The 13,579-nt window shown below is 40.2% G+C and overlaps 1 protein-coding gene across 1 annotated transcript in view; it reads right to left on the bottom strand.

Moving 5' to 3' along the window:
- Nucleotides 1-13,579, bottom strand: part of PRKN (parkin RBR E3 ubiquitin protein ligase) — a 1,289,523-nt gene that overhangs the window by 164,924 nt on the left and 1,111,020 nt on the right. The window contains exon 9 of the mRNA XM_032837250.1: nucleotides 2,799-2,948. Within this exon, the coding sequence (XP_032693141.1) occupies nucleotides 2,799-2,948 (150 nt within the window). The remainder of the gene's footprint in view (nucleotides 1-2,798; nucleotides 2,949-13,579) is intronic.

Here is a 13,579-nt window from a genome sequence, read left to right on the forward strand (position 1 = left end):
TACTTTAAACCTGTAAACTACAACCTAGGAAGCACCGGGGATAGTAAGGTCTACAGTGTTTTCACATCTGAGACTATGATTCTTCCATAGCTTTGTTGTCAGTGACTTTCCTTGAATACCGTGTAGGGTGAGGTGATTATTACTTCCTGAGGCCGCCCATTTTACTGTTGGTTGTCCATGGTGTAAGGGCAAATATTAAGCAGAGAGTCATCATTCTTGAACTTCTACTTATTGGGTCCTGTTCTCTCTGAACAACATGAACTAATCATGATTTCTACCACACGGTGACTTTCCATTACCACCCTTGAATCCAAAAAAGATTGGCAGCTTACGACAATGAACAAATCATGGCAGAACTATATACATCAGAAAAAGGGAAAGAGAAAAAAAAGAAAAGAGAGCTTCCAAATCTGTTGTAATAATGGTCCACTTATATGCGACGGCTAATACACAAATGTGGCTCTCAGTTACTAACCAGTCTCAGAGGGACACTTTATTACTTGCACAATTTACAGTGCCCTCAAGGACAACATTCCTCAGAATGAGCATAAGTGCTCCCATTGCAAAGGTCAGCGTGGAAGAGCTACCATGTTATCTCATAGAAAAGTCCATTGGGATGTTCTGAACTGCAAGCATCAAATTTCCTGTATAATGACCACAATGAAAATGAATGACAGTCTGTCAAGGGACTATGTGGGAGAAGCAATTCTTTGAATGGCTAAAATAGTGACGCCTAGATACATAATTCCCTGCTGTAGATCTGGCTTGATCATACAAATGAGCCGTTTTGGAAATGGATCTTCCAGCCCCAGTCAAGCCTTCAGATAACTGAAGCAACCCTGCTCGACTGTGGCGTCACGAGACCCCAAGCCAGAGCCAGAGCTACCCAGTTAAGATACTTATGGATTCCTGATGCCCACTCTGTGGGATAATGTTTAATGGACTAAATGGTTAAAATTTGGGGTGATTTGTTATGCAGTAATAGAGATATACAAACTGACAAGCCTACCCCCCAAAACAACAACACCAGATAAATAAAAATAAAATAAAACCCATCACTTTGAATTTCAAAAGGACAAAAAAACATCTGGAAGACAGGTCTCCTCATTTAGGTAAGGTTTGCCCCCAAACTCTTCAACCCTAAGGTATGAAAGCAATTCAATTCACTCCCAAAGTAATTTTCCATGATTTGGAGCTTAAATGTGTACGTAACTTACTTACAATATCACATTGAATGAGAAAAAGGAAGACACAGCTGTTCAAAACTTAAAATTACATAAAACCCTCAAACTTCTTTAAAGCAAGGTAAACAATGGAATGCAGAAGATGGGCCAAAGAAACTCTTCTTCTCATAGAGAAAGTTAAGACCTTAAAATCCAACTTTTGAGAATGGAACAACGGTTGGCAATTAGCAGGCAGAAGCATACAATTTAGTCATTAGTTAAAAACTGTTATAACTCATTTTAAAAGAAAGCATTCCCCAGCATTCTGATCTCCCAGAATTTGGCAGCTGGCTCAGGCCACACATAATCGGTGCAGATTACATGGTACGTGATGAAGATCTGACTGGAAAGTGTAGATTGACTTCTGTGATTCCTAAAGGTAGCACACGTGACTTGTTCCCATTCTAATGCCATCATGATTATTAATCCAGAGGCATTCTTCTCTGAGTAGGCATCACAGTATCTCATGGCTTTTCCATATCTACTTCCTCTACTTTATGGCTCAGCCCAGGGCTTTGCAACCCCACAGATGGCTTTACTGAGGACAACAGACACCAACCTCTGCAAAGGTGACTTAGAGCTCTCAGCCTAAAATTAGGCCCCAGCAATAAGCCTCTGCCAATAGCACTCCTTCTACCAAGCTCCTCATGAAGTTGCAATTTTTAAAGAAATGTTTTCCCATCAAAATTCAATAGCATTTTATAGGCACATATACTTTCTTCCTTTTCTGGCCTGCATGGAATCTAATATCAGGATTATTAGCCATTTGTCACTTCAACCTATAATTTAGCAAGACTTTTTGTGTTTGAGTTACGCTTCCCTCACACCTCCCCTGTCAGCTTGCAGCCATAGATTCATTCAAGAAACCATCTGGGTCATACTGGTTGACCTTGTAGAACAAACATTTTCCATGTTTCTTATTCTGCTTCCCTAAGAGGCACCATTAGTTTTGCTCCTCTCTATGCAAAATGATTTTTATGACGCAATAACATTTCAAGTTTTCTATATTAATCTTCATTTTATTTCTTGAAATACTTAGGCAAACAATTCCGCTAAGACATCACTGATGGGAAATTCCTTTTCTCCTTTACTCTGTCTCCTTAAAGCCAACTCTAAAAAAGTAATAAATGTTTTCTCTGAATTAGCTGAGCACTGGAAAAAAAATGTTTAAAAGTCTGGCCTAGTAATTCACAATGTCTTAGAGAAAACACGGTGACAATGAAAGCGGAAACTCTTAGTGGGACCTTCTCCTCCCCATCAATGAATATATATGTGCATATCTGGGATCCTATATCAGAATTTAAAAGTCTATTTTCTTTTCTTTTTTAAGGATGTTATTTTTAAGTAATCTCTACACCCAATGTGGGGCTCAGACATACAACTGCGAGGTCAAGAGTCGCATACTCTTCTGACAGAGCCAGCCAGGCACCCCTAAAGGTCTGTTTTGTTAAACATCAGTTCGAAGGTGTCTGAGTGCAAAGGGAAAGTGACAATAAAACAAATATATCATCATTGCCAATTTGCTAAAAGGAAACACACAAACAATGAACACCCAGAGGTGTAGGTAGTACTTACCCCACAGCCCAGACCACTGCCCCCTTCACAAGTGACCTTCCTCATGCCCGGCTCAGGAAGCAGCCCTGCTCCGCAGCCAGGGCTAGGGCACAGCACTCCCCCCATCTGTAGCACACACTCTTCAGCACCATATTGCTGGTACCGGTTGTACTGTTAAAAAAACAAAAAACAAAAAACAAAAACAACATGAGTTTTTAAAAGTCCTAATACTAAGACGGGCTGTTTTAGCCAAAATGTTAATGGTTGGTGGTGTGTGGATTTTCTTGTTCACGTGTTTTGGTAAAGAAAGGGAATGGGTGGGTGGATGAGGTATGATCCAACATAAAGAAAGCCTTCCCAACTGCAATTGGCAAAACAGATAACTCTGTATTTTTAGGAAACTGGCCCTAAATTTCCCTCCCCACCCCCAAAGTTTGCTCTTTTAATATTACTACCATCAATTGCATTTAATAGTCTTAATTCACACAAATTTTAGGAAATACAGCTATATTTTAAGTTATGGACACACAATGCATCATTATCAAGCTCATCAAGTAGTAATTTTCATGCCTCTCTTCAGGAGTCTATGGGCTTTTAAAACCATTTTGAAAATAGGTCTGATATTCCATCCTGCGCTAACTGTGGGCAGCCCAAATGATATCTAAGCATATCTGAGCAATACTGAGCACATTCAGCTTGAAGAAGAAGGGATTCTTTCCCTTTCATTATTATTCTCTTACTCACAGCATGTTTCTTTTATCCCTGAGTTCATCACACTGTTGCGCGGCTTAATGCCCTCCCTGGTTTCCCCAGCCTGCAAAATAGAACTAGACAGGGCAGTGTCCAGGGTCTTCCGGTTGCAGCCCTGTTATTGTTCTCCTCGTGTTATCTGATCATATTTGCTTCTAAACTCAGATCAAGTCAAGTGAATTTGCTAAACTGTGAATTATTTTATGCAACATTTGGTGACCATATACTATGTATGTGTCAGACCCTACTGTGGGTTCACTGCTGGGGATACAGCGGTGAACAAAACAGACACCTCTGCTCTCATCCCCATGCCTCTAACAATAAATGCTGAAAGGTTATATTTCAGTGGAAAGAGAATAAAAACCAGAGAAGAAGCAGAGTTTGGAGACAATGGGGACTATAATTTTGAAGAGGTGATTAGGGTATGGGGATGCCTTAAGAAGAGAGTACATAGAAGCAAACATCTAAGGGAGATTAGAAAAGCAAACCATGTGGCTACCTGTGGGAATGGGCTTTCAGGTCAAGGACAGAGCAGCACCAAGAAGTAGAAGTCAGAATGCACTTGGTGCTCTGAGATACAGCAGAGGCCAGTGTGGCTGAGTGACAGCAGACAGGGTAACGGCAGAAGATGTGTCAGAGAGTTCTTGGGGGTCTGGGGTGTGTAGGTCCCTGAAGGCCACTAGCAGAAGTCTGGCTGCTATTCTGAGAGATATGGGAACCACGGGAGACTTTGGAGCTGTGGGGTGACATCATTTGACTAATCTTTTAAAGACAGCCATCTGGCTGAAATATTCAGAATTGACTCTCACGGGCAAAGATGGAAGGAGGAAGCAGAGGAGCAGCAGGAGGTTTTCAGCAATCCACATGAGAGATGGCGATGGCCTGAACCAGCAAGCGAGTGGTGGAGGTGGGGGGGTCAGCTGGATATATTTTGAAGGCAGAAATGGCAAATGTTTTTAGGCAAATTGGATACATGGCATGAGAAAAAAAAAGCATGAACGTAATGTTTTCGTCTGAGAAGACAGAAGGACAGATAGACAGACAGACACACACACACACATACACACAGAAAGTAAGAGACAGAGAATGAACTACAGAGAGATGGGAAGACATAAGAAAAATGGGTGTGTCTGCATATGTGTGAGTGTGCATGAGCATGTGTATGTGTAGGTTGGGAGTTGGGAAAAGGAGTCGTGATTTCTACTGTGCTCACCTGTAGTTTGACAAACTTCTACATGGTAAGATGCTGCGCAGCTAACTGAATCTGAGTTTGGAGTTTAGGAGAAAGAATGGGTTGGAGATACAAATTTTGAAATCATACGTGCATGAAAGGCTGGGAGGAAAAGGGTTAGCATCAGACCTCCCATGCATTTTCTCATTATTCTGGTCCCAGGAAAGAAAGAAAAATGACTTGGTCAAATCCTTTTGCAAACATGCTAATGGTGCATCCATACAATGGCATTTACCAGAAAAGACTTTTTAACTATGGGATACATTAAGCAGGAAATGCTTCTGTGGTGAACGATTCCTCGAGTGATGAATGATGAGACAGTTTATATAATTGAGAGATTTCATGTTAATGATCATTCGATGAACTTCTGAGACCTCATTTATTAAGTCTGGCCTAGAGTACACACTGTAAGATTCTGAGAAACGACCCAGGACCATGCTAAACAACCCGCCCTTCTCTGTGCTTTGTGTGCGCCTCATTATTACCCGCATCCTTGAAGTTATTAGTAAAGCTTGACACAAGGCTACATCTATGATTCCTGTGAGTCTGATTTGACAATCCAACTCTGTGTTATCTCAGTAGTCATGAGGCTGGCTGAGACTATCTAACCTTTGTAGAGGAGAAGAGAAGGACAGAAAAGGGGACTGAGAAGAAGCAGCTTATGAGGCAGGTGGAAAATGAAAAGGATATAGGTGTCCTGGAAGCCAAGGGAACAAAATTCTTCAAGGAGGGTGTCATGATATGTCTCAAGAGGTGCACAGAAGACAATTACTGAAAATTGGTTGGGGTTGGAAATGCAGATGTCACTGTGATCTTGACAAGAGCCATTTCAGGGGAGTCCTGGAGCCAAAAACCTTAGCCGAGTCAAATGGAGTAAAGACAGAATTGGAGGAAAGGAATTTTAAGAGCTGAGAATGGGTCCTTCTTGCTGTAGGAGTCTGGCTGAAAAGGAGAACAGAAGAGGGGCTAGCAGCTGAAAGGGGGCTGTGGAACTAAAAGGATTTTTTGAAACTGGAAAAATGATAAGCTTGTATGTTGAAGGGAATGATGGGAAGAGAGGAGAGAATGGATGATGTCATCTAGGAAACAAGCTCTGTCTTTGGGTAGGTGGAGGAGTGGGATCCCAAGGCTGAGTAGAATGGTTGGCGTGAAGAGGGAAAGCTGCCATCCTTAGCAAAGGAAGGAAGGCAGAGTAGCTGGGCCTAGGTTCAGAGAGAAAAAGGAGGTGTTGGAAAATTGAGAAGAGAAGAAACGCGTCAATGATCAGGGGAGCGGGAATGGAAGGAGGGAGCTAGCATTATTGCAACCCATTTGTGGGCAGAGATTATGAACTGAAAGAAAAACTAATCATAGAATTTTATGTTTTTCTCCAACACATGGCTGCAAAATACAGAGTAGGCAGGAAATTGGATTTAAGCCAGGTGGGAATTTGGTCAGACTTACATAAGAGACCAAGACACTCTTTAGTCCCTTCCAACACCTATGTGCATCCCTTCATGCAACTGTGAGTGAACTCAATAAATATGTATCAACCCCCTCTGAGGTGCTCAGCTTGGTGCTGTACCACTGGACTGTTCAAACTTCATGACTTGGCCTATCCAAAATGGGTACAAAGTTTTAGTTTTCAAGATGAGTAAGTTCTGGAGAACTAATGTACAAAATGGTAATAGAGTGAATAATATAATACACTTGAAATTTGCTAAGAAGGTAGGTATTTCAGAACTACAAGGCTTTTACTTAACATTTGCTATTTTACATCTGCATCTCCCTTCTTCTACATTGTTTCTTAAGAACACAGAGGATGATGGAAGAAAAAAATATTCCACACTAGCTCATCTGCTTGATCTCACACATATACAAAGATATTAGAATAACACTACCAATATCATTACGAATATGATTGCTAAAAACCTCACGTATTTTCACAGGCTATACCATTTCTTCTGTCAAATTTTTCTAATAAGTAGAATGCATCTATATTGTTGAAACATATGGCCATTCTATATTATGCTTTTTTTTTTCTTAATTTTCATGTTATCTTGGGTCTAAACACACACACACACACACACACACCCTTCATGTTCACCACCAGTCCTTGTGTTGATGTCTCTCCACTAATTTTGGTTGTCAGAAGTGCATTCTCCAGTAAATTCCTCAGAAGGAGTGCATGGGGAAAACACTCACTGAGGTCTTACATATGGGTGACAGTTCCCTTGGGGCCTTTATTCTTGAAAATAAGTTTGGCTGGATATAAAGTTATGGGCTCACAGTTTTTCCCCCCTTGAGCACCTTTACTGTCTCATTCCATGTGCTTCTGGTGTAAGGAGTTATGGACAAGCCTGATGACAATCTGTTCTCTTTTTTTCCCTTTACAAATTGAATTGATAATCTTTTTACCCAGATGCCCAAAGGATTTTTTTTTTCTTTAGAAACTGGTAGTTTTGTTAGACTATATCTTGATGCTGGTCATTATTTGATCAATGTTCATGATTTAAGGAAGCTGTATTGAATTTAATTTTCAGCATTTGCTCTATTTCCTTGCTTCAATGTGTTTCTTATAGGATTTCTAGTATATATATATTGGATCTTCTTTACTCACCTTCTCCATCTGTCAACTTCTCTGGAATCTGTCATCTCACTTTATTTTCATGTTTTAGAAGTTTCTTCTTTTTCACTTCCTATTTCTTTTAAGACAATATCTGTTATTTATTTTTATTTGTATAATTTCTTAATCATGTTGTACCTTTTGAAATGGTTACTCTAGTTCCCACCCGACGGACAGTTTTCTTGTGTCTCAGGATGTCATTCTGTTTTCCATTCTCTGTAACCTCTTCACAACTTTGTATGGGATTTAACCTTGCTTCTTCCTGTTGCACAGTTATATGTGAAATCCATTCTCCTGCAACTTTAGAAACAAGTAGGATCCAGCATAGCTCTTGGTGGCTCTAGAACTTCTTCTTCTGGTGTGTGGAGCTCCATTCTATGATCTCCAAGCTCTGCTGCCTCACTTTTAACTGGATTTTCTCTTTCTTCATCCCCTTTTCTATTCCAAGCACGTTTCTGCTCAGTGTGAGGCCTTGACTCGAAAGAGATCTTTTTTTGTTGTAGGATGAATTAACGAAATCTAACTCCTATGAGCACCAATTAATTAAATACTTCCAACAAAATAATCAATGGCAATGGGAATTAATAACAGTGATGGAGGATGGATTTCTATTTTAAATAAATGGCTCTCAAGCAATTGGCTATTTTCTGTTTTAATGAAATATCCCCTATCTATTTAATTTAGTGAAGCTATTTTACTACTATGAGGATAGCTTTTATCTACAAAGAAGTTAACCTATGGACAAAGTCCAATAACGCTTTAGAAATTCTTGCTGACTGCATTCATGGTGGCCTCAGATACTGACAAAATGTGGAATTATGTTCTTCTTTCCATTCATTAGCTAAGGAATTTATAAAAAATGACTTTATTATAGTCATTCTATTTGCAATACACTCAAGAGAATTTGAGCATGCAATTTCTTTTCTAAAGGAAGACAAATAATTTTAACTTATATACCTGGTAATTTCCGATAATTAAAAAGTACACATATCTGAAATAAAACCTATGCTTATTGAGTGCATTCCTTTTTTTTTTTTAAACCACGAAATTTATAAGAACAAACATTTGACCTGAAGACAGTAATGAGTTAGTATTCACAGAAAGCTTCATACCCTAAGGAAAGAAATTAGACATGTAATTATCTGTAAGTCGTTAGAGATACTTATTTGATTCCCTTCAAAAGAAGGCCCACATTTCCATGGATTCCTTCCAGCCACTTACCGGCACGATGTTGAAAATACCGTTGAAAGACCCCGACTATATATTTACTAGAGAGTAGTAACAAATCAGCACTAAGTAGAGCAGAATATTCATCTATACTCATCTAAGTGCAAAATACACACAATTGGTAAAGTGATAAATGGGCCCCAATCAGGGAAAGTGAGCAGATTCGGATCAGTTCGTACTACTTGTGTCATATTTAAAGGCTTTCTTCACTTGTCAATAATGGAGAGCATTTTATGAACAGAACGGAAGGAATGTGATTAATTTGTAATGTGTATTAAGTCTGTGTAGAATCTACTCTCAGTTGAGCTCAAAAGAAACAAATTCTCTAAAAATCCCTTATTTATTGTTTGTCTTTGGATTCACGGTGAATGACTGTGTGCGCACCTCTGTATGTGTAGACATATTCATCCCAACCTACCAACTAATGCTGTTTAAGCTATTAAAACTAGTTTGTCAATTTACAGATATATTTTCATAAAATGGATAATCCACAGACAGATGACTGAGATAATTTAGAGTTACAACATGATGTTCATAAACATTTTTGAAAATAAATATTAATATTAACAAAAGGCATACTACTTTGCCCCTAAGGAAAAAAATTTTGAACATTTCTTGTATTTCATCAGATTATAGTGGAAATGCATTCCATTAGTATGACCTATCTAGGTAAAAATCTCAACTCATCGCTATGGCTTATGTTTTATTTATTTGAAGAGTAAATTACTCAGTCTTTGTGTGTATGCTCATGGATTCTCCTAAGAATGGAAAATTTTTTTTTTAAGGTACAAAGTTCATAGAAGTTTCCATAAACTGCTATTTTAGGAATCTGAATAATGAATCATGGGAGAGTATAATCAAGGAGAGGTTGTATTTTGGTGGTCTGTAGGTAGGTAGAAGAGTTGAGTTGGGTGGAATATTGTTCTGTAATGAAGCAAGAGTCACAGGTTCAAATCCCACACAGGCCAGCTAGCTTCCTCTTTCTTACTGGCCATTGACTGCTTGCTAAAGACGCGTGGTAGCTCCAAGGGTCGGGCTGGGAAGGACCTTCGCCTGACTATCCTGCACCACTGGAAAACCACCTGAAAGACCTGTGTGGGAAGACACGGATCTCTTCGTCGTGATATTGGACTTGCATGCTTTCCTAAGAAAATAAAGCAAAAAGGAACCTGAATTTTAAAAACCGCAGAAAATCTGAAGAAAGGAATACTAGGTAAATCTAAAATCTGAGAAAACTGGCAAATGTTCTGTCAAAATGAGTCACAGCTTGTTAGCAGTCCAGGAGATCTGTGGCAGCTTTTCAAATTCTCTGAGCAGGGAAGGAGGCTGTTTTTGTTCTGCTGTGGAATTTTCCAGAGTGTCCTTTTGGGGGCACTCAGATACAGCTACAAAACAACCCCTATATAGGCTTGGGCCTGTCTTGCTTTCTGCTCCCTAAATTCTGGCTTCTGTGAAGTCTTAGCCACAAGCATCCAGGGATTCCCTCCCTGGGTCCTCTCTCTGAAACCCGAGTGGAGGAGAGAAAACCCCATCAGAAATACCATTCGCTGAACTACTACTCTGTGCCAAGTGACTGTGCCAACACTTTGCCTGTGCAGCTCATTCTCTGTCTACTCTGGAGACTAAAAGAAGAGGCCACTGAGTTACACAGAAGTTCAGTCCTTTGCTGACCTTCACACAGACAGGACAACCCCAATTCCAAATCAGAAATCAGGGCTATGGCTCCAAAGAACACCCTTTCCCCAATACCAAGCTGTGTCCACTTTTTTCTCTTTTTCCCTTTTTATTAAAAAAACAAAACAAAAAAAACAACCTTTTTTTTTTTCCAGCTCACTCTCATTCATCTTTTAGAAAATAATGAAAAACAGTTTATTATAGAACTTCCTCTTTGGATAAAAAATCTCAAATAACTTTATAGAGAAACACACATTTATCATGACTCCATTTCTCCTTGCTATGCAGAGGATGCCTTATTTTCTGTACGTATTAGAATTTAAAAAACAACAACAACAACAACAACAAAGCTTGTTAAATTCTCAGTAATCTTAATCTTATTTTTCCTCATTTGCAGGTAGTTAGCCCTGAGGGAGTTGGTGACAGCCTCTGTGGGCGTGCCTGCCACATTGCTGTTTGTAGTCTCTGTTCTGTTGCTAATACTGTTTTCTTTATCCCTGGACATCTGTCATCGACTGATGAAGTAAATTGGCTAGAGAAAGGGCTGGACCCTGTTCACTGCATAGAGAAAACAATCATTAGGATGGCTGAAATCAGATATAAGGAGAAACCAGATCAAACAACACCTGCAATATAATTGGAGCAATGGACTGTATCCTGGATTGCAATTTATGAGGTATTTTTTTTTTAAACATTTTTAATTTGTTCTATTTTTTCAAAGTAATTTCTACGCTCAATGTGGGGCTCAAACTCATGACTCCCGACCAAGAGTTGCGTGCCCCACCGCCTAAGCCAGTCTGGGGCCATGAAGTTTTTGCTTTTTCAGATGTTCCTGATGACATGATGTCAGGAAATATTTCAATGTCCAGTGGTTGTGGAATCTTCCAGGAGGTCAGAACCAATTGGCTGCTTTATCCCTTTTCTCTTCTGTGGCCATGGCAGTGCCCCCTGGAGGGTGAGGCTATGAAGGTGGGTTCCCGTGGACTGTTTTCCTCACAGGAGTTTTTTCAGTGAATAGGATTCCCGAGACTTCTTGAGGTTCTGCAAATAGGATGGCTAAGCACAGGCTGTTGATAAGGGCAGTCAGCAGAGAGCAGGGGGCCCATGCATGCATGGGACTTACCCTTTACTACAGTCCCTGAGAAGCAGGCTTGAGCAGTACGATTGCTGACCTCCAAACTCAAGCGCGTCACCTTCAGAGGAAGGGGACTTGTCTCTGACTTCCTCAAGAGGCACCTCGGTGCTCATCACCTCCCCCACCCGCTCCCTGTCTCTTTCTGGGCTTTCCTTTCCTCAAACGCATTTTCAAATGTTGGGGCTCCGTAGGGTTCACATGGTTCCTGGTCTTTTATCTCCATTTGGCAACTCCCATGGATTTAAAATACCAGCTGCCCAGGGTGCCTGGCTGGCTCAGCTGGGACAGCATATGACTCTTAATCTCAGAGTCATGAGTTCAAGCCCCATGCCGGGTGTGGAGATTATGTAAATAAATAAACTTAGAAAAATAAAAATAAATAAAATAAAATACTGTCGGCAGGTCAGAGACTCCACATCTGTCCCTCTATCTCTGACCCCTGACCTCTGTCTCCTCTGAACTCCAAATCACACGTCCAAACCCCGACTTGCCTCCTCAGTGCTTCGGGCCGATCTCATCTGCTCAGACTTGGACCCTGGATTCCTCACCTCTGTCTTCCCCTTCCTACCATCTTACACATCTTGGTAAGATAAAACTGTAGGACTCCTTCATTTCCCTGACCCACAGCTAATCAACCCCTGAGACCTTTCATCCGACCTCTGAATGGTCACTCCCCTCTCTTTCCTCTGACAACTGTCCTGATCCAGATGCTATCCATATTGGACCAAGACTGACATTCCTGAAATGTAATTTGGTTAATGCCCGCCCCCTGCTTAAACTTAAATTCAAGAATTTCCCATTAAACATAGAATTAAATTCAGATCTTGAGCTTGGCCTACATGGTGTGGATGGTTTTCATTTTTCATCACTGTCCCCCTTGATCATTATCTCCCGGCCACATTGCTTTCATTTAGTGGCTTGAACAGAGCAATCTCCTCACCTCTTGGGGGGGTCACTGAACATATGCTTCCCTCTGTTTCGAATGTTATTCTATCCCATACTGAGATCCCAGCTCAGCAAATAGCGGTGCCATCTCAACCTTGAGGGTTCACGGTCCCTTGGCTCCTTATTCAAAATAGGTTAAATCTCAATCACGGTTTTCATCTTAGCCTTTATCAGGATTTGTTTGTGTGAGTTCCTTGTTTACCATTTTATCTAACACTAGCACAGCAATAGAACAAAAAAGGTATTCATGAAATGTTTGTTGAATAAATGAACTTTGTTTCCTGAAAATTCTGGTGATTAAACCTGAGGTGGGGGAAGCTGGTGTAAATACAGGTACTTCTGAAACTTAGTTCTTCTGAAGGCTCTCCTAGCCCTATGGACTGATGACAGCTATCACTCCTGGTGGGCCTTTTTTTTTCTTTTAAGGCTCACCTTGAACTCTGGAGTCACTTATGACCTACTATGTGATAACATCTTTGCCAAGTAGGTTGGACTTGGGGGCATGAAAGTGTTTCATGAACATGAATTATAAAGACAAGTTACAGGGCCAAGAAGCTAAAGTAAATGGGTTATGCTAAACTCCAAGGAGTTTTCACTGTATTTTTATTTTAGGAAGGCAAGTTATTTATAGTGCGTAATGATTTATTTTTAATCTAGATCCCCCAAATCAAATGCCTATTAGGGACTGATGAAAATGAAAAGGAATCTACATATGAAGAAATTAGATGACTGATAAGCATCTCCACCATCCAGCAATGGATTCAGTAATTAACCAGTATCTGTGTTCATCTTATCAGTTCACTTTAAGGTGCACATCACATTTATTTTATTGTCTACCTTGTTGTACTAGTTCAGTCTACTAATTGAATAGAAATAATGTCAATAGTATTTAAATCAGAAACATTTCAGTATAGCACTTACTGTTTGCAACTCACTTTGCAATCCTATTTATTTCCAAAAACTCTAAGAGATGACTGACCATTTCTCTTCCTTTTCCTACGAATGGGAAAGTCACATTAGTGAGGGAATGAAATGATGTGTCCAAGGGCACTTATAACACACACTCATATAAAGTTTCTTTTCATCGAGTGATAAAAGTTGCCTCCAGCATCCAGAAAGAGCCTGACGTTTCATCTGCTCCCAGAGAGGGAGAGGCCACCCTACTCCAACCCTCAGGAGCTGGTGGGGCTGGACTGCTTGGCTTTCTCTCCTGAAACTCAGCTACCATCTGCCCT

The sequence above is a fragment of the Lontra canadensis genome, unplaced genomic scaffold (genome assembly GCF_010015895.1).
Source record: "Lontra canadensis isolate GAN:19392208 unplaced genomic scaffold, GSC_riverotter_1.0 scaffold97, whole genome shotgun sequence".
Classification (NCBI taxonomy): domain Eukaryota; kingdom Metazoa; phylum Chordata; class Mammalia; order Carnivora; family Mustelidae; genus Lontra; species Lontra canadensis.